At 44.9% G+C, this 21,944-nt stretch overlaps 1 protein-coding gene across 6 annotated transcripts in view; it reads right to left on the reverse strand.

Moving 5' to 3' along the window:
- Positions 1–8,875: 8,875 nt before the first annotated feature.
- Positions 8,876–21,944, reverse strand: part of WASF3 (WASP family member 3) — a 124,623-nt gene continuing 111,554 nt past the window's right edge. For 5 of the 6 annotated variants that reach the window (XM_044381707.3, XM_044381704.3, XM_026493030.4 and 2 more), the window contains 4 exons: positions 17,715–17,881; positions 16,590–16,856; positions 14,453–14,820; positions 8,876–12,197 (listed from right to left, as the gene is read on the reverse strand). In XM_044381707.3, the coding sequence (XP_044237642.1) occupies positions 12,040–12,197; positions 14,453–14,820; positions 16,590–16,856; positions 17,715–17,881 (960 nt within the window). In that variant the 3' untranslated portion in view covers positions 8,876–12,039. Of the gene's footprint in view, positions 12,198–14,452; positions 14,821–16,589; positions 16,857–17,714; positions 17,882–20,965; positions 21,142–21,944 lie in introns of all 6 variants that reach the window. The other variant, XM_026493033.4, reaches the window with a different exon arrangement.

Genomic DNA, 21,944 nt, shown 5'->3' on the forward strand with positions numbered 1-21,944 from the left:
CAGCCACAGCGCCGGAGCTCAGAAGGGATTCGTCCTCTGCAGGGGCCTTAGGGGTTTCAGCCTTTTCCTTCAAGGGTACCTTTCCAACGGCGGGAGTTTTAAACCTGCAGATGCAGGGCCTTGCACAGTCCAGGAGACCTGGAGCACAGACCGGGAGGCCTTGCAAGTGCTGAGTCCTGCCCTCTGGCATCTCCCCAGGGTGATTCCACCGGCCGTGGCCCCTTCCCCACACCCTCCTTCTGGTGGGACCCTTGGTCACTTCCAGGGATGGCTTTGAGCTCCCCAGACCTGCGCCTCCCCTGCCCAGGGAGGGCCCTTGGGCCCTGGATGAGACATCCTGCTGGCATCAGGCAATACTTTGCGCCCGGCCCCATGAACCTTGTAAAACACTGAGTGAGGTGGCCAAATGTCCCCCTTGCCCATCTCGGATGCTCACCTCAAGCACTGAGATCGAGGGCAAGGCTGGGGGATGGGGTGGGGGGTCAGGGACAGGGGAAGGAAACAGCCTCTGAAGTTTAACAATTTGCTTTTCGCCCAGATTAGGGAGCCAGCAGGCCTCGTGGGCCGCCCTGCAGCCTACCCTGAAGAGGCCCTGCTGTCATGTGTGTCAAGCTCACCCACTTGTGATTGTCCCCTTGGGTCCTGACCCATCCCTTTCCCAGCCACAGTCCCCCCTCAGCTTTGTGGCACAGCGGGGTGAAGGCCCACCGGCCAGCTGACCGTCCTCCTGCAGTGGCCTGGGAAGCGTGAGCTGAAGCAGGAGTGCAGAGTCGCTTCAGGAAGGCCCAGCTGTGAGCCGCACTTCCAGGAGCCTCGGGCAGAGGCCTTGGCCCCCATGTGTCCGCTGTGAAATGGATCTGCGTTACTGCTTCATGGAAGCGCTATGTTAAATCAGGTAGCAGATACGGCGGTCTTAGTACAGGCCTGGCTCCAAGGGGCAACAGGCGGCACTTCCCTCCTCTCTGGGCCTTCCCCGCCTGCAGCTTGGCCCAAACACCCTCATCCGGACGGAACAAGCGGGCATTCGGGCTACACCCACAGCAGAGAAGGGCCAGGCTGACACTCGGCACCACGCACCCTGTGGGGCAGTCTTGGGTGTCCCCCCAGCAACCCCACGCATACTTTGTTTCTTTGGCTGACGTGCTCGGGGCCCTCAGGGACACAGCGACTGCTTACTGGGTATCACCTGTCCCTCAGGGGACCAGTCCAGCCCTGAGTGCCATCTCCCACTAAGGCTCATAGCTGTGTCACTCTACACTTGATTAAATGGGACTTGGGGACTTAAGCTTCACCCTGGCCCTGTGTTGGTGGCCCCATGCCACAGAGAGGTGGGACTGCCCTCCTTTCCTCCCCCTGGCTGTCCTCTCGCTGCTCCCTAGTTAACAACCATGAAAGAGTTTGAACACAGAAGCCCCACCTCCTGCCCTCACGAGTCCTGAAGGGAGACCTTTGTGTTAGCCTACTTTCAAAATCTCTTTCTTGCAATGGCCTCAGAACAGTGTCTCTCCCTCTTCAGTGCGTGGCTGGGAACGAGCCCAGTGGGTGTGCGGGGGAGGGGTGGGTATGGCCATACAGCTTCCCATGCTGTCCTGAGCCACGGTGAACACAGACGAGGGTCTTTCAAAACAAGGTTCAAGGCCCATCAGGGTGTAAACCCGGCCATTTGTCTTAGCAGAGGACAGACAACCATGATGACCAGATGTGGGGCCAACTCAAGAATGTTTATTCTGTTTCCCAGTTAGGGTCCCTTAACAAAATGGGCAAGGCCACTCCTGGGAGCCCCCTGCAGGGACCACTTAGGGACTTGCCTGTTCTCATCAGCCCACAGACTGACTACACGTGGGGGAGAGGGAACCTTCTTTATCTGAGTCGCTGTGCAGCGTGACCGACCACAGCCAGCCCCCACCCAGAACATCTTTGTAGAATGCATGCACGACCCAGAGAAAGTCAATGAAGTGCTTTTGCTTTCTTTCATGCCTCCTTTGATGCTCCTGTCCCAACAGGGGCCAAGGTTAGAGTTCCTGCCGCTGGTATTTATTGCCTCCCACATCCCAACCCCTGCCAGAAGAGGAACTGCACAGCCATGACCCACTGATATAAACAAGTGAGAAGCTTGGGAGGTCTGGACCTGAAGGGACAGCTGCTCTGAAAGGAACAGGAGTTGGGCCACTGGATGCAGAACTAACATGGTTGCAGTCCTGAGATGACCGGGTCATTACTCAGCTCAGCCCTGTAGGCCCTGGGGGTGCTCATGTGCCACCAAGCAGGTGCCGGAGAGATGGATGGCCCCAGACCGCCGTGGGGTCCAGCTCCCAGTGTGGAATCCTGGTGGTGACACCAGTCAGCTGACCAGTCCTGCATTGCCGCAGGTGATCTGTGGGCTCCTAGCAGCCCTGCAAGGTCAAGGGCTAAGATGATGTTCCTGAAACTTTGGTGTTCCTAAGAATCACTCCCGGTTCCTGGATTCCAAGGTCCCAGCTCCAGGTTTGATGCGTTGGGTTTGGGATGGGGCCTAGAAAGCTCCATTTTAACATGTGTCCTGGGTAACTCTGATGTGGGTGGTGTAGGAACCACCCTTGGAGAAACTCAGACTGATAAGCAGCAAAGGGGACTCTGGCCCGGCTGCCTCCCTGGCAATCAGGGGAATCGCAGTTCAGACAATTTTCTAACCATTTCTGAGAGGGCTCACTCCTCTATTGGCTTCCTTGGGCTTCTGCACCTGCAGGGTTGCCTCAAAACCCCGAGTGGTGGGATTTGGCCAGGCAAAATGGAAGCACTGGGGAAAGAAGAGGAAGGGGCTGCAAGCTGGCAGCTCAGGGGCAACGGAAGGATCTGACAGTGACAGCATGTGAGGGTCCGTGGCCTGACAGCCACCTCGGGGAAGGAGCCTGGCCTGTGGGAGAGGGGTGCAGGTGGGAGACAACGTACACCAGAAAGTGACCGAGAGCCATTCAGAAATGGGAAGGGGGGGCACAGGGCTGGCTGGGGCCTCAGCAATGCTGCATCTGGGTGCAACGGGAAACCAGGCCAAACACCCAAGGTCGACCTGACACAAAGCTGCTGATGTGTGTGGGTGCTCACAGGTTGCGGGGGCGGGGGTGGCGATCAGGGGGCTCTCAACGGTGAACCGCCGCGCTGCCAGTGACTTACTGAGCTGCTCTCTGCCCCATAAGTTGTTGAAACTCTAGCTTGTAAGTCAAATGAATGCCTAGGTCCTTGAAATACTAAAAGGCATTTCAAAGGAGCTGAGAGATGACACCTAACTTAATTATTGAGACGGTAAAGTCTTGATTTCAAAAGGGTAGAAGGGACATTTGGAGCCACTGTCACGTATGCCGCAGAAGGCCACGTCTTATCCACGTAGCGCTAAGTTAGTCACACTTTGGGATGTGTAGGCTGACATACTCTCAAATTGCTTGACTTCTATTGAAACTGGTTTTAGGCCAGAACAGCTGAAGCACATCCTAGAATATTAAACACTTCTAAATGTCACTTCATGGTAAGTACCACTTGGTAGGTTTTAAATTGCTCTCAAAGGACATATTTTCTTAATTTTTCTTCATGGTAAATCATCTACCAGTTCACCACCTCTAACTAATCATGGTGCTATATTTGAAGCCAATTACTCAAATCACAAGTGCACAGGATGAATGCAGTGGGGGATTTAGAAAGATGACATATGCAAATATTCACAACAGAAAGCTATTGTGTTTTGGCAAATAAATGTCCACGTGTCAGCTCTGTGAAGAAAGTGTATTTTGAAAGCAAATCTCTTTATCATCTAAGTCCCTGTCAAGATACCCCTACAAGCTACTCACACCTCCAAATTAAATATGTAAGTCTTCTCCAGCTCCTGACATGCCCCCGTATTGGTACTGTCATCAGAGAATGTGGAATTAGACCCCAGTACAATGTGCTCTCACCGTGTGAACATTCCTTGGTCTAAAGATAAGAAAATCATGTGGTGATGATGTCAAGGAGTGGTTTTCAAACTTTTAGATAGTGGAATCCCTTTTTCAAATGAACCAAGAGCAAAAAAATAAAAATTATTTTGTCTGGATAGATTTATTCTTAAATTTAAAATTTTAACACTCAGTGAAAACATCAAAGTTCTGTGGTGAACATAAAAATTTGAGCCTGGGGTTAAGGCCAGCAATTGTTAGCGTAGTCTCAGTCTCCACATTATTTAGGTACTGTGTTCTACTTGTACAGTTTAAACAAAGGAGAGGAAGGTGGTAAGTGTTCCCTGCCATGCCACGCAATCCTTGTCACAAGTTTTAATGCAGGGCCCCTGCAAAAACAAGTTCACCTGACAGAAAAATTCAAGTGGTCCTCTGTTTAAAATTTGGTATTCAACAACAGTCTGCATTTTTACTTATGTATTTATTATGTTAGTCACCATACAGTGCATCATTAGTTTTTGATGTAGTGTTCCATGACTCATTGAATTGCATTTTAAAATATTTTAAAAAATAAATATCACATCAAATATTTATAGAATGAGGCTCCTGAGAATGCAGCACTAGCCCATTCTAGACCAATACTTTACGGATAACAATTAGTGGACAAAAATACACTTTGCAACTATTGAAGGCACTGGAGAGAAATCAAAATCAGGACACCAGACAGTTGAGGCTCAGAAGGAAAATCTTCAGGGGCATTTTCTATTTTCTAGTAGCTTTTTGCCTGAGGACAGGCTCCATCCTGCCAAGGAGGGCAGCTACACTTGAGTAGAAAACCCACAGCTTTGCTGGTTTACCCCACACTCTTACTGCCTTAAAAAAAATAAGAGGATCAAGTTCAGGGTGACCAGAACAGGTAGAAAGTGACAGAGGATACTAGAAAGGAGAGCTGGAGAGGAGGATCTGAAAATTCTGTGTAAAACTGCCCAAATCTCTGGTTGATCCTGTAACCAGGGGTAAGCAAAGGCAAACTAAAGGCAACCTGGCTGAGCTGAAAGAACTTCTGAGCGTTCTGCTGTTCTCCATCACAGGGCAAGATGGAGAGAGTTGGGAGCTTAATTCTAGTCATGGCAACTCCCTTAAAAATCACGACTTTTCAGAGGAACATAACCAAATCCAGAGCTTCTGAAGTATTATTTGTAAAGTTTAGGATACAATCCCAAACTACTGTGTATGCACTCAAGAGAAAAGGCAATCATTAGAGACTGATCCTGAAAAGATCCACATGTTGGAATTAGCAGGCAAGGGTTTTTAAAGAGCTAGTGTAACCACACTCGAAGATGTAAAGGAAAATAAGCTTGTAATAAATGAACATGTAGGGAATCTCAGCAGAGAAATAAAGCTATATATTAAAAAAAAAAAGAGCAAATAGGCAATTCTACAATGGAAAAAAAGGTCAGAATAAAAGATTTACTAGATGGGTTTTAGAGTAAATCGTAGGTGATGGAATAAAGAGTCAGTGAACCCAAAGATAAATAAAAATTATCCGATCTGCAGAACAGAGAAAAAAAGAAAGAATTTTTAGATCAAAAGTGCCTCAAGGAATTGTGGGCTAACCTCAAAAGGTCTAATATATGTGTAATAGGAATGTAAGAAGGAGAGGACAGAAAGGAAGGGACAGAAAATATGTTAGAAAACATCATGTCCACCAAGCTAACCCATCCCCCCACCCCCCTCCCCTCTAAAACCCTCAGTTTGTTTCCTCAGCCTGGTGAAGGGTATTAAGGAGGGCACGTATTGCATGGAGCCCTGGGTGTTATACGCAAACAATGAATCATGGAACACTACATCAAAAACTAATGATGTACTGTATGGTGACTAACATAATAAAAAAAAAAAAGAAAGAAAGAAAAAATGTCATGTCCAAATATTTCCCAGATTTAAGACATAAATTTACAGGTTCAGGCTCAGTGAACCCCAAGCAAGATAAATACAAAGAAAATCATACCTCAGCATGTGGAGCAACATTGCTGGTGAGTTTAAACTATTAGTACAGCCACTTTGCAGAAGTCTGTCTATGTCTTATAATTCTAAACATACACCTACCTACGACTCAGCGATTTCACTCCTGGGTATTTATCCAAGGTGGATGAACAGGTATGTCCAGAAAGGACTTGTATTAAGTTTTGCCAAGAGAATGGATGAACCCACTGTGGTATATTCATACAATAGATTCATACAACTACTCAGTGACAAAAAGGAATAAAATATTGATATATGCAAAGACATGAACGGATTTCAAAAACATGATGCTAAAAGAAGCCAGGTGTCCGGTACCTGGGGGGCTTCAGCTCAGGTTGTGATCTTAGGGTCCTGGGATCGAGTCCTGCATCAGGCTCCCTGCTCAGTGGGGAGTCTGTTTCTCCCTCTACCCCTCCCCCCTGCCCATGACCTCTCTCTCTCTTATGCTCTCTCTCAAATAAAATCTTAAAATAAAATAAAAGGTGTAAAACGGTACTGACTGCTTTATTCCATATATGCGAAGTTCTTCAACAGGTTAAATCAATCTATGGTTTAAAAACAAACAAACAAACCCACAATGGTGGTGGCTGTGGAGACTGTAACAGAGGAGTACAGACTCTGGAAGGGTATGAAGCAACATTCTGAGGTCACAGCTATGCTGTCTTGATGGGGTTGGCACTACAGGAGCGTACACATTGTTACAACTCATCAAATGGTATACTTAGGATGTTGCATTTTACTCTTTTACATTATAAATATTAAATATTAGCTATAAATAGTAAACTCTAATTTACGATATGTATACTGAAGTTCTCAGAGGTGAATATACTGCAACTTACTTTGAAATGCATAAAATAAAGTGGATTGATGGATGGATAGATGGATCGATATGGCTCTATGGGTGTTTACTAAACAATGTTCTTGTAGGTTTTAATTTTTCATAATAAAATGTGGAGGGGAGGGATATTTACCTAACTCTTGAGGTCTACTGTGGAACAGAAAGACCTTAGTTTGAAACTCAAGAACTAAGAGACCAACCTTGGAGTCCCAAGTAATTCAAGTGATGGCCTGTTTCCCCATTTCTAATGCTAGGGAGAGGGACTAGCCGGGCACTGAGATGCCTTCTAAATATACCATGCATCTAAGGCCCAAGGCTGTCAAGATCAATGAATAACCATCAGGCTACAAATAGGAAGAAATTTTCTGTACGTTTGTAGCTGCAGCTGTGGTGGTGTTTGTTGGCTCAAAAAGCTCCCTCAGGGGCGCCTGGGTGGCACAGCGGTTAAGCGTCTGCCTTCAGCTCAGGGCGTGATCCCGGCGTTCTGGGATCGAGCCCCACATCAGGCTCTTCCGCTATGAGCCTGCTTCTTCCTCTCCCACTCCCCCTGCTTGTGTTCCCTCTCTCACTGGCTGTCTCTATCTCTGTCAAATAAATAAATAAAATCTTTAAAAAAAAAAAAAAAAAGCTCCCTCAATCCCGAGTGCTGGGCATGGGAAGGTGTCTACCATTTTTGTATATGGTCTCATGCCGTCCCTCTTCCTCCAATTTCTTCCATTTCACTAGCACTTTGTTCCCCTTATTATCCCATACTGTCCTTCCCACCTTAGGGGATGCAAACGCTGTCCCGCTATCGAGAAACTCCTCTCCCTTCCCTCAACCCATAGCTCCAGTTTATTCTTCAACCTCAGCTTCCCTTGGCCCCCAGACTAGATTGGGCACTCCTCACACCACCCCTTAAAGTACATGTAAAATGATCTAAAATTATTTGACAATATTTAATGTCTTTCTCTTTAGACAAGAAGCTCCATGAAGGCAGAGACTGGCCTCCACCTCCCCCAAGAGAGTTGCCATCAATAGTAACGGCTAACATTTACTGAGCGTTTGCTAAGGTGTTTGCTCTACCTATTACTGCTCTTCTTAGGCCTTCACGTATTTATTGATGAAGCCTCTCCCTCTGCCTTACAAAGAACCACCACTCAATAAAAATTTACCAACACCTATCAAGTGCCAGGCACCATGCTTGATCAACGGCCTAGAAGAGTAAATAAGAGGCCCCATGCCTGCCTCACTCAGCTCAGTCTTGTAGGAAATACACCGAAATCAAGTGGGATGTATTCGTCCAATGACAATAATAAGGGGGAAATACAGGTTACCTGGTAAAATATTTCATTAAGAAGTTGCACACAATTTTTTGGTAAAAAAAGTAACTCAGACATCCATCCATTCACCTAATCATTCAACAAGGGGCTGCTCGCTGTCTAGCAGACTGGCCACATGCTCTTGGGATATAACGATGCAGACGGTATTCACGGAACACATTCAACCACTATCATGAACCGGTGGGGAAGCTGCAGGGAGACCCAGGTAGGACACAGATGCATGTTGTGGGAGGTAGACATGGCGGGCATGGGCAAACTCAGAGGCAGCTGTTCCAGAAGCTTACTCCACCTGGCTTTCCCAAACATGGCCACACTTACCTCCCCGACTCACTTCCCATTGTCCCCATGTGCACGGCTTCCCATAGAGTGAGTTTGACGTCAGCCTAGGCCCCTGACCAGCAACCTAGTTTCATGCTAGTTTGCTCATATATGAAATGGAAAAGGGTTGTCATAAGGACTGAATGAAATCATCCCTTAAGCAATAAACGGTATAGAGTATTCATCACTATTATTGAGACTAGATGTTGGCCAAGACGCCTCATCTGATTATGTGGTTTCCTGCTCCCAGAATGGCTTTTTCTTTCTAATTATGCCAGTGCTTCCCAAGTCACTCCCAGAATCCAATCTGAACTCTTGGATATGCAAAACTTATGCAGAAATTTAAATGGAAATCAGAGTGGTATCTTTTGCTATCTAATAATGAAAATGCTAATGAAAAACTCCACCCAACCCTCAACTTCTCCTGTCCAAAAAAGGTTAAACATACAGCACTGTTATCAATGAGCAAAACCTTTTAGGGTTAAAAGTGTAATTTTATTTAGATGTTACTTGTACATAATCTATAGTAAGATATACAAACAGATAAAAATTGTTTAACAGGAGGTGTGTTTTTTTTTTAATACCACTTTAAATTCAATTTACAACAGCATTGGTAATACTGCAAGGTGACAGATACTCTGATTTATAAAACAAAAATTACTTGCCACTCTGGCTGATACATTCCCACTAGTCTTTAATGGATTAAAATGTATCATGTATTCCAGTTGCAAATTATTACAAAACTTCACAACCTAGCCACTTGGGGCTCAGAAAAGATTTTGATATTCTAAAAATTTACTGAAATGAAAATGTTAATTTTGTAACCATATACTTTCACTAAAGAAAAACATCAGTGTACCAAATCTCACGGTTTGGGGTTAACAATGGAAAACCCACCATGTTAGTTATGTTTGTGTAGCTAATGTGTGGTACCAAGTAACCTTCTCATCCCCTCTGCCTAACCTATATGAGAAAAAAGCTTGTAAGAAATTAATCTAAAATATACATGGGGTTATAAACTGAGGGCAATTTAAAATAACCTTACAATATTTAACTACTACTTTAAAATGTAAAATCCATAGATATGAAATATGCTTTTAAATGTTTTTCTCCATTCGTTTTGGTAAATACTTTTTGCAAATGAAAACTGAAAATTTAAAATATTCACTTTTTCCTTTTCATGTAATAGCACATTAGAAAACGTATGGATTTAAATTTTAGAATAAATCAGATTTGCTGAGAAAAATACTGCAAAAATAATCTAAATTGAATTTTAGTCCTTTTCCATTCTTTCAAAGGCTACGCAACACATTAGAGGGCAAAAGCTTTTTCACTAGTCGGAAAATCAAGTCAAAAATAACTTGTTGATTAAAGTACAGGAAGACAACTAATAATTAATAGGCTTATGAATATTTATGGATAAAGTGCCAGTAATTTTACTGTAATAAGATATAAATAGAAGAAATCCTGACATGGATAGTAGCTTCATGTGTTCTCTTCATCCTGAGAACAGAAGGGACATAAAAAACAAAGAAGCGTTACCAAACAGAAGTTCTAGAATTATACAAGTAATTCCTAATAGAAAAATAACAATAGAAACAAAATATTGTAATAAAGATAAAATCAGACTACAAATGGTAAAAGTTTCAAGAATAATGCCAACACAGTAGGCCTTTATACTGAAAAAAAAGGGGGAGAAATCAAAGAAAGAAATGTAGAGTCCATTAATAACTACTGCTTATATTCAATAAAATTACGGTGACTAGCTCCAAGAAACAGAAACTTGAGAAGCAGGTGTCCAAACAGCCAGTTACAGCTGAAGAGACTCGGGTAACCTGATAGAAGCATGGTCTCTGGAAGGGGATGCAGACATTAGGCTTTTCAGAGTTTCAAAATCTATGTGACTAAAACCCAACGTATGGGCTTTATCCAGTGACCGCCCAAAAGCCCAATCAATGTCCACTGGGGGACACACGGATGTGGTTTGGGGGTGCCTCTGAAGTCCTCAGGAGGACTCATTAACGAAAATCCATTGGTCATGGTCCTGTTTATTCGACCACTACCATGAACCAGACAACTCAGTCTTGAGCCAAAGACTCCTTCATCATGACTGAGAGTCACAAATAACTGCCATCCGTTTAAAACGCTGTAGGTAGGGAAGAATCCCCAGTAAGTGAAGTGTCTTAGTATATTTGTGAAGTCGTATCTATAATCGAAGCCTGGGGGTGTTTATTGATTCTGAACAAGCAGTTACCCTTCACTCAAAATTACAAGAGCAAAGCTACCATCCGTGGGTTTTCCAGTGCTCTGCTTTCACCAGGAAGATAAACCCCGTAGGTCTCTTGAATTGCCATGTGGGAAAAACAGCAGGAAAGGATAAGGTGAAAGGAAAGTGATCTGGAACAGCTACACGTCTAATCTAATCTGAGGTACTTTTTAAAATTTAATGTGCCCACGATAACACGAGAAAAGAGAACCGTGTGCTTCTAGGAGCAGGGCCAAAGCCCTACTTGGATGATGGATCCCTAATCTGGCCACAGCACCAGGAAAAGCGAATAGCTGTCAGCATCTACTTTCACCTAAAATCTAAGCTTTTAAAATTCAGACCAAGTGGAGCAAGGCGCCACGGGAAGCACGCTCTGGAGCACGCTGACGAGCCAGGAACTCCACCGGCCTCACTTGGGACAGGGCTCCAGGAAAGGCCAGGGTTGGGGTGGGGGAACTCCAGGAAAGACGTGGGGGGGGGGGGGGCTCCTCTGCACGGGGGGCGGGGGGGGGCGGCCGTGCAGCCCGCGCCCTCCGTGTTTGTGCTGGCCGGCTGGCCCCCGGAGCTCTAAGGGCTGCCAGGTGTTCCCTGCGTCATCCCTGATGGCCCCCGGAGGACAAAGAACTCTGTTCTTCATTTTCATGACTGCGCAGCTGCTGGAACCTCTTACAGAAATCATCAACAAGCATCGACCAAGTGAGGCCCGCAGGGAATCCTGCCTGGAAAGGGCCCTTCCAATTTCACAAGAGCGTGCAAAGGAAACGAAATCATCTCACAGAACGTTCCGATTCACAGAGGCGACGGAGCCAAGAAATGGAAAGCAGCAACGTTTGATTCTTACTTGTTAAATCTTTCCCTCTAGAACCAACCTCTTCTGAAACACATTTGAAACAAAAAAGGGTGAAACGGTCTCACTCACTGATTGGAAGACATCACTCTGACACACGGTCATTAATCTTGCAAAGACCTAACACCAGGCAGCTTCACAGACACAGAGCAAGTCTGCAGAATTATAGTGATCAAGAAGAGGAAACCCAAACTGCAGTAAGTACTTTCATGGCCAAGAAATAGGAAGCAAGAGGCTGTTTTCAGGACAATGCAGTAGTTACAGCGTATTTCCTCATGTGCAGCACAATTTGCTATGTTTAGTGGCACTTAAGTATTACACAGTAAATACTGAAAAAACCCAGAATTTTTGGATGTGCAAAAGCAATATCACATTATTAATACAAAAGTTGCTAAGCTACAGGATTATAATACCACTATGTGGGTGCTGAGACCACTTAAAATTTTTAATACATTCCCGACACACGCTCTCCGGGTGGCCACCGGCCTCGTCAGCGCGCCGCCCCGCTGCGCACACGCGCTGCCTCAGTCGGACCAGTCGTTCTCGTCGAACTCCGAGTCGTCGTCAGAATCGCTGTACTCCACGGCGATGCGTCGGGACAGAATCGTGGCCACGTCATTCCCGACTGGCTCACGCTTGGCCTCTTGCTCGCGCTGTTCTTGCACCTTTTTCAGCTGAATCCCTGGGGACACAACCGGAAGAGGAGAATTAAATCCCTCCGCTTGCTCCAAATTAAGGAAAACAAACTAACAGGTCTATTTAGATCCCCCCCCCCCCCCCGCCCCACCTCTGCTGACACCAAAGGTAAAAAGTTTTGGAAACCTGAAATGAGAAAAGCTTGGGAAATGGAAGTTTCGTGACCAAAAAAAAAAAAAAAAAAGGCAAAGTTGTAACACTGCTTACGGTAATGTGTTGAAATAAAAAAACTTAGAATTCCAGTGCACATGAACATCATGAAAGAAAATTCTGGAGCTGCACCTTCCATTCTGGTAGTCACACGTGGCCAATCAAGGGTAAATTCATTGTGCCTTGCGGCTACCACATCGGACCACACAAACATGGAACACTTCTATCGCGAACATTTCCTGGACATTGTTGGAATCCAAAGGCTTGGAAAGTAGCATTTTATGCTAATAGCTTTTGGCTAGTGGGGGGAGGTAACGAAGATCTTTGTTTCACCAATTACTGCTAAAAATGAATATAAAATACAATTCTCTATTTTCTTATTAAGTAACAGCGGGTAAAAAGATGACTTAAAGTTAATTCTTTAACTTTTCCTTTTGAGTCAATTTCAGATTTTACAGAGCCCTTGTAAAACAGCAGAAAAACGGGCACCTGCGTGGTGCAGTCGGTTAAGTGTCCAACTTGATTTCAGCTCAGGTCATGATCGCAGGGTCCATGAGTCAGGCTCCATGCCCAGGGAGCCTGCTTAACATTCTTTCTCTCCCTCTCCCTCTGATCTTCCCCCCGCAAAAGAAAGACTAGTAGACAACCATCCCCATAAAACCTATACCCAGATTCCCCAACTGGTATCATTTGACCACTTTTTTGTAGCAATCTTTCTCTATCATTCTTGCTTATACAAACACACTTTTTTCTGGACCACCTGAGAATAAACAGCATATAATGTTCCTTTGCCCTTAAAATACTTAAGGTGTAATTCCTAAAAAACAATGATCAAAATCAGACTATTAGCATAGATACAATACTATCAACTATTCTACACATTTTATTTAAATTTTGCCAGTAGACTTAACAGCAGAAAGTTTTCCACCAGGCCTGGGATCCAACATGGGAATACGCAGGACATTGGTTGTCATCTTTCATTAATGTCCCTTAATCTGGGCAATTCTTCAGTCTTTGTGTTTTCTGATCTTGACGTTTTTGGAGAACACAGGCAGCCAGCTCCTTTGTAGACTGTCCCTTGATGCATGCTTCTTAGAGGTTTCCACATGATTAGATCCTGGTTATGTGACCACTCTTATTGGATGGGGCTCACAGGTATCCAAAAACAAAAACAGTGTCCTACCTTGACCCTAAATTTGTTATCATTGAGGTCGCCCAGCTTGGGGACTTCTTTTCTTGACAAAATCAAAGTGTGTCAATGACACTGAAGACATATGAGAAGGCTGGGCTTGTGGGCCACACTCCGGTCTGATTTATGGGCACTCAAGCAAAAGCAGAGGCAGTAATGTCCTTGCCATCCTGTGAAGGATGTCAGTGATACTGCAAGCCAGGCTCCCTTCCCAGTCCCTTCCAGACAGAAACAACAAGCCCCAGTGAACATCTGCATGCCCTGTCAGTGACCCTCAACCAGCCCGGGGTTGTGGCCTGCAGCTGAGAATAAACGGGGTGGAACAGACGGTTAGGGTGGCGATGAGGGGATGCCAAAAAGGGTGAGAGTCTGGGCTCCTCCATCCTGATTTGACCAGAGATGCTCTATTTCTGTATGTCTCATGTTCTGGGGTTCAGTGTAGGACTTTTATCCGACAAAAGAATTTTGCTGCTAAATAAATGTTGAAAAACTTACTGGCTTAGCACATCAAGCTAAAAATATGGAAAGTCTAGGACATAGCTTAGCTTTTTAAAAATAACCCAATCATTGATACGAGCTCACTTTCTTTCATTTATACATTTACCCTTTGAGTAGAACGCAGAGAAAAGATCCAACTAATCACTGATCATTTTTATCATCTATTTCTAGTCAAGTACAGCTTTCCTGAATTCTCTCAATACTCTATCATTGTGTATTTATTTTGCACTGGCAAAAACAGATCTTCTGTTAAAAAAGCAAAATCAAACAGGTGTCCTTTAACCCTATTCTAAAAAGCAGTTCAGTGGAGAGAGTAGTCATTTGAAGAAGACTAGGCTGTGGTTGGTTAGGGCCATAAAGAAGTCTCTTTCTAAAGGAAGACTGTGTTTGAGATGCTCACTTACCCATCCGAATGGCAGCAAGAAGATCGCTTCGGGCATCACTTATGGGTGGCTGTGCCGTCTCCTGGCGCTTTGCCTCGGCCGCAGGGGGGCCATGCATTGGGGAGGACGAGCGAGAAGATCCTGCACCAGGAGGGCCTGGTGGAGGAGGCGGTGGGCCTGGAGGTGGCGGGGCTGTGACCACGAGCCCAGCGGTGGGAGGGTGAGAAGGAGCGGTGTAGGAGGAGCCCGCGGAGGCAGGGAAGGGGGGCTGCATGGGGATCTGGAGAGGGCTGACGAAAGCAGTTTGTGCCGAAGGAATCATGGGGGGTGGTGGAGGAGGAGGAGGTCCTGAGGGGTTGTAATACTCAATTAATTGTGCTGGCAGCATCCTAGTAAAGAGATGAAACGCAGAGTCATTAAAGCAGCAACAGTCATGTCCTCTGACAGTTGAACATGCCTGATTCAGGGGGCTCCCCCAAACACAATATGTATTGTCCTCTGAACTTAAAGCACTGCAGGATGCAAATATCCCCCCTTTGGGTCAGTCATTTCTACAGGTCTACATTATTCACTATGATGAAATTCATCTACTCAATGAACCAGAAAGAAAACCACTCAAAGTAACTTTCGGGGCACCTGGCTGGCTCAGTCAGTTCAGCGTCCCACTCTTGACTTTGGCCCAGGTCATGATCTCAGGGTCCTGAGATTGAGCCCCACATGAGGCTCCGTGCTCAGCACGGAGTCTGCTTAGGATTCTCTCTCTCCTCCCTCTGCCCATCCCCAGCCCTCAATAGGGCTGTCTTTCTCTCTCTCACATAAATAAATCTTTTAAAAAAAAAGCAACTTTCTGTGGAAGGCTAGAATACAACAGTTGACTGCAAAGGTTATGAACAGCAATTCAAATCTAACCTCTATACTGGGCATCTCAAAGGTGGGTAGCTCACAGACTTGTCTTACAAGGGTTCTGCGGTCAGTCAGATTTGGAAAATTCTGTGTTTTATACCTCATGCCCATGGAAATTCCTCAAGCCCACAGTGCCCATTAGAATATCAAAATCTTTGGAAAGTCCTCCACCTAAGAAGTCCACTGACTCCTACTTAGCTAAGGGTTTTCCACAGATCCTCTCTTTGCCTGACCCTTAGTTAGTGCCTCCGAACACACTCTGGGGACCCTTAAAGAGAAGCAATGGAAGAGAACCTCTGAAAACAGAGGGGCATACATTTAGAAGGTGATACACACTGCTCTGGACTGAAGAACACACGTTAATGGAAACGCACATTCAACACCCCTGGGCACTGTCTCAGAGGGGCTAATTCTTTAAAGATTACGGTTAAGCCAGAAAAGAGAGGACAATAGGCAGCCTATCAACATAAAGGTGGGTGCTTATACTAATAAACACTTGAGCATGAGGGTCTTTCATTAGGAGGTGTTTGGATTTTACCCAAGTGACAGAAAACAAAAGGACCTGGGGGTACAAGGATGTCTGGGCACCAAGAGATCAAGAAAAAGGACTATATGGCCAAGTGCAAGCAGGGGCTCAAGTGGGGCTGCCCTGGATAGTTTTCTCACTTTTTTTTTTTTTTTTTATTTAATAGAGAGCAGGAAATCCAGGGGGAGGGGCAGAGGGAGAAGGAGAAGCAGGTTCCCCACTGAGCAGGGAGCCCGATGCGGGGCTTGATCCCAGGACCCTGGGATCATGACCTGAGCCAAAGACAGTTGCTTAACCAACGGAGCCGCCCAGGCACCCCAGTTTTCACACTTGTGATAGGAACTCTCTGTGGTTCACCCAGGACGTGTACAGAGACTTGAGGGTTTGGGACAGGTTCACAAAATCAGCATTTCATCCTTTCTCAATGCCTTGGCTTAGCAATGCATTCAAACACCTAACACACCTAATATACCAAATGCACTTAAAAGTACGTAGGAAGGGAGTATGTATAGATGAATACAGATACAAACCTGAGATCCATCTGTAATAAAAAGGGGAGCACCGCATATTTTAACACAGAATTGGTCATAACTGGTAGTATCTATATCCAGTCACCCTTGGCCACATCTGGGCCCTACGGTATGATTATTCAGTTAAAATTTTTAGACCACACATAGGAAACTCCCACGTGATAGCAAGCAGAGCAGGAGCACAGGAGTCCTGAGTTACCCGTAGTCTGCTGGCGCCATGGGTGCGGAGGCCTGGGACCCCTCCGCGGCCTGCGGTGGGGGTGGCGGCGGCGGCTGCTGGGGTCTGTTTAGGGCCATGTGCCTCGCCGAGGCGGAGGGGGGTCGGTACTCATGCTCGGAGGCTTGGGTTGCTGGCCCGTGCGGTGGTGCGTCCCCGGCTGCGTAAGAAGGGGTCACGGGCTGCGGGTGCAGAGAGTGGTTGGGAGTCGCCGGGTAAGAGTAATCCGTGACATCCGACGCGTGCGACCTGACGTTCAGGAAAGAGGGGTGGGAGAAATTCAAATTCAGTTAAAAAGATTCCCCCCAGCAGGCATAAGCATATTATCTGAATAATGACTTTGCCAATGCACAGAAATCATACACTGATTTCCTTTACTATGGACTAGGTCCAGCCCCATGAGAGCTTCCAAGCAACAACATAATTACTACTTTAGCAGCAAGCCCCAGTGTTACATGGCTTCAGAGTCACAGCGCTGAAGTAAGTCAGACAGATCGGCAAGCAGGAAACAGCAGAGCCCCATTTCCGCAATATTTCAGCACGCTTTTTTCTAAGAGAGAAGGCTACAAGACAAATTCCATTTAATTAAAAAATAGCACCTAAGACAGAGGATTTCAGTGGCAACGGAACTGACAGCATATAATTAGAAATTATAAAATGGCAGGTGAATTGGATAAATATGAACAGTAAGAAGAGCAGAAGAAATCAAGAATGCAATACAGTGGGTTGCAGTTTTCTTAAACAGAAGGGCTGTATTTAGCCAAAAGAGAAAGAACGCGGTGGAGTGTGGAAAGGGCTTCTTTTCTTTGCACGGCGGAGCGTGAAACTCTGGAAGGAATGGAAATGTGGTATTAGATGAGTGGAGCCTGGAAAGATGCGGGTACCGGGATGCCAGCGGGGGGGCCCCCCCAGAGGGTGCACGGCCTCATGAGGGTGGCGGCCACGCAGGCCACGGGTATTAGTAAGGACAGCGGTGAGTCGATGGCCCGGGCTACAGGCCAGCTCCCGGGACGCACGGAGTCAGAAAAGGGGCTGCGCGACCTGTCAGGGCAGCCAAAGCAGGGTGGGCAAGCTGAGGCTGGGGTCCGGGAGAGCAACGCGACGAACCCTCTGGGCACTGTGTCCTCGGTGGCGCCCCCTGCCGGCACCAGCTCCTTGGCGTCACTCATGAACTCAATGCCCATTTTCCTTCTCTCCCACTCCTCTCTTCTTGTCCTTACTCTTCTCACATGTATTTGCTGGCTTCTGTGAGGGGTCAGCTTGTGTCTCTCTCTCTGGAGGAAACAGGCAAATACACATTGGGGATGTGGGGGGGGGGGGCGGGGCAGGGAAGACACCAACCGAGTTCCCATCTTTGAAACTCAAGACAGTAGCTTCCCCTCATAACCAGAGCACCACACGGCAGAGAAAACCATCCTAAACGAAAAGAGGCTGCTTTTTTTGCTTTTTTTCTTCCCTGACTGCTGTATAATAACTGGTAACCTGCTTTCTTCCTCCTTATTTGCAGTATAAATTCTAGACTATGGTGTGCATACGAGTATGTTTTCTTAACTATGCAAACTATGCAAGGGAGTTAAAAATATTTAAAATTAAAAAATTTTAATGGGAGAAGAACCCGACCTGGCTTTAGATTGAGCACATTTTTAAAACATAAATACCTAAAACTCTGGAGTCACTGGTGACATGTGCTTGACTCTGTGTGTGTGCTTACATCACAGACTGTGTGTACAACGTTCTCAAGGAAATGAAGTTAGCTAGCAAAATACAGAGTGCTTCTGATGAGAGGAGGAGGGGAAATTGTAAACACTGTGGCATGACTCAGAGTGCTACCCTCATAAAATGGCTTTGTGACAGAGCCCCTGCGGAGCCAGAGAAAGGGGAAGACCAGATGGAGGAGGGAGTCAGGACCAGGCAGAGCATCTGAGGACCAGAACTGCAGCGAGAGAGTTCTAGAGGGCAGGGCCCGAGAAGGCTGCTTGGTGAGGGGGGCACCAGCGGGCTGGAGGAGCAGTGGGGAGTCGGGGGCCTGCTGGGGGACAGAGATCCCCGTGGGAAGGCAGCAATCAGCCACAGAAGATGCTGTACCAACGTGGAGGTGAGTGGGATGATCCTGAAGCGTCATGATCGGCACTGATTATCTGTCACAGAAAAGAGAACTGGTAAGAGTGAAGACCACGTGGAAAAAGGAGGAAGTAAGGGGGGAAGTAAGTGGAGGCAGTGGAGACTCAGTGGGTGGACAGGTGGGCAGTTGGACAGCCGTGGCACAGGCGCAGGACAGGAGGAGAGGAGTACAAGGACACTTGGGCTGGAGGTCTCACACCGCCTGGTAAGGGCGCGAGAGAGCAGTAGGAGAGCATATCAATTCTCATCCTAAATTTACGCTTACAATTAAACCATTCCTGATCTACAGAGAGAGCAAAATTTTATGGTTAGTTTATGTGGATTGGGTTAAGACAGATTACTTACATGAAGAGATCATATACATGCCACGAAATCTGATATTTACATTTAACTCTGTTGTCCCTATACATCCATTAAAAACCGTGTTTCTAAATAATGCTTAAAACATAAATATGAAATAACAAAAGTCAAAAGATAGAAAACATAGAGCATGATTTCAGTTTTATAAAAGAAAAATCTATATGTATACAGAAAAACGACCAAAGAAAGAAATATGCCAAAATGCAAACAGTGGTTCCTCTGGATGATAGGATTATGGATAAGATTTTAATTTTTCTCTGTAATTTCCAAATATAAGAAGTTCATCTTATTTTATAATAAGAAAAAAGTGATATACTTCAGTAAAATAAAAAATAAAAGATTCTAAATTAAGGGACAGAATCCAAGTACAACGATGAATTTTAATCTATTATCTGGTACACGAAGATAGTAAGAGGCCACGGGAATAGGATTTACGTTCTGAAAAATAAGAAAAATGGCGATCTATCTAAACAACATAAATACAAATGCAGAATACTAAATCATCTCAGTAATCATCAATTTCATAACCAACACGGAACAACTGAGTCTCAGATGCTAGAACAGAACAGCAATCATTCAACTGAGGGATTAAAAAAATCATTTTTCCATCTGTACCTACTGAAATAAGAATATATATGGAGTACTGTAAAATAAAGCTTATGTTTTACATGAGTAAATAATCACAATCAAATTAATTGGGAAAAAAAACCCAAAAAAACGCTTTGGGGGCTATCTATCATATTCAAGTACCCCTCCTCACCCCAAGACCTGTGAGCAAACGTGAATCATCACTATCATTTTCTATGGAAATAAATGGACATAGAGATTCACACTTGAGGTGAACACTCAGTTACAGCTCCAATAATTCCCTAGTACTGAACAGATAACAGCTTGTACAGAAAAACTGCCTAGAACTTCCCTCCTATCATAGCCAACCAATGACTGATGGCCCTTCTGGGGTAGAGATATTTCTGGGCATGGGAACTACCAAATATGAAGTATCTTCTGTGTGCAGAGTCTGTGCTAGACGCCGAGGTTATAGAGATAAAAATTAAGAAAAAAGGACACAGATATGAGATAAGGTCCAGGTTGTTGCTGTTTTTGAAACATTCTTGGGTCACATAAGAATTCTCTATTCAAATTCTGAAACGATGATGGAAGACTCTGAGGTTTCTGGCCAGTGAAGGACCATGACCTTACAAAAGCAGAAACGTGAAATTAAACCAGAAGTGCAAACTGACTAGTGCGTCTCTGTCATTCCGCAACAACTGTGACTTAGTGACCACATCATTCGCACCTGCAAGGAATATTTTTACTTAAATGCTTACAAATTCTTACAGTAACTCCAACAGCATTCTTCTCCTGAAATTAGAATACATAAGATTAATAAACGGAAGAAATAACTATCTCTTTTGCACATCACTCTTAGAAAAGGTTACCAAAAAGAATAATAAAGTTCCATCTTAGGCACATCAATTACCACCTGCTAATTATTATTAGATATCAAGTGGCAAAGGAAATTCAACATTCTAAGCTAAAGAGGGAGAGAAAACATGAAATGATTATTAAAATAAAAATGTAAGCCATTGGCAGTTACTAAGCCCAAATTTAGCATCAATGTTAAAAACACTACATCTAGGTTAATGGAACAGTAAACTTCAGTCAGAGCAAAGGAAAATCATACACATAACACAACATAAAATGAAACCGCTTTCAAGTATTATTTCAAAAATCAAAAAATACATATCATTAATTTTCAAGGAAAGTTTTTGAAACATATCGTGGGCCATATAAACACCAGAGCCACTGGTGTGTTTCCAACATATAATAAAGCCAAGTACTACGCAGAGGCTTTGCTACAACACACGCACACACACCTAGTGTCTGGGGACAGGGATCCCTCGGAAGACGCTCCGTGGTACACACTCTGAGACAGCCTGTTGTCGGGTCTAAGCTCTTTGTCATATGCCATCATACTCCACTCCTGGCGCCTGTTTCTGGCCTTCCTAACCTTTTTCACCTCCCGGGTTGTGCCATCTATACGCTTTTGTTCCTGATGTCCAGGAAGAGAAAGCAAGCATGCCGAGACAGAAGGGAAAGGAAAAGAGCAGGTTAAATGCAGTTGTAATGCACGGGAAACAAGCCTGGTGTGCAGACAAGAGACATTCCCATTTCAGATCATGCTAACGTTAAGAAAATTCGAACGCAGTATATATTCTCTTACCTGACACAGACCCAGCAGGAGTAACTGACACTTAACCATTTAACTTAAATAAATAGAAGCTACTCTGCAGCAGCTAACTCCACGAATCACCCACCATCATTTCTGGTAAAGAATTCGCATCTTACTAGGTTTTTAGCTTGTTTTAAATGTACTAGATGTTTTAGATCTGCATTATACAGATGCGTCTCTGAGAGACAGACAAATCATGTCCTACCACTACACAATTTTGATTGAATTATTAATATGCAATCATCTTTCACAAAATAACTCAAAATACTCTATTGCCAGTTTCTAAAAGATTATTGCAGAATATTTAAGCTAATCCTGCAACTAGCTTAACACAGAACAGAAACATGATAAGAACTTACCTTCCCATACAGAGAATCAGTCTTGCTCCAGCCCTACTTGGCCAGCAAATATGTATCCAACAAAAACCGGGGTCCTACATAGGTGTTTCTTTAAAGGTGAGGACAGTAATTTCTACGTGTGTATGTGTTTTTCGTGCTTTCCAAGTAAGAGGTTATGGTCTTTAAAAATGAGAATTATTTGCTTTTAACTCCTACACTCCTGTTAAAATACCTCTGCACGAGGCTTTACACAGAGGACACACTCACAAAGTCTGACTAAGTGAG

The sequence above is a fragment of the Ursus arctos genome, unplaced genomic scaffold (assembly GCF_023065955.2).
Source record: "Ursus arctos isolate Adak ecotype North America unplaced genomic scaffold, UrsArc2.0 scaffold_10, whole genome shotgun sequence".
Taxonomy (NCBI): domain Eukaryota; kingdom Metazoa; phylum Chordata; class Mammalia; order Carnivora; family Ursidae; genus Ursus; species Ursus arctos.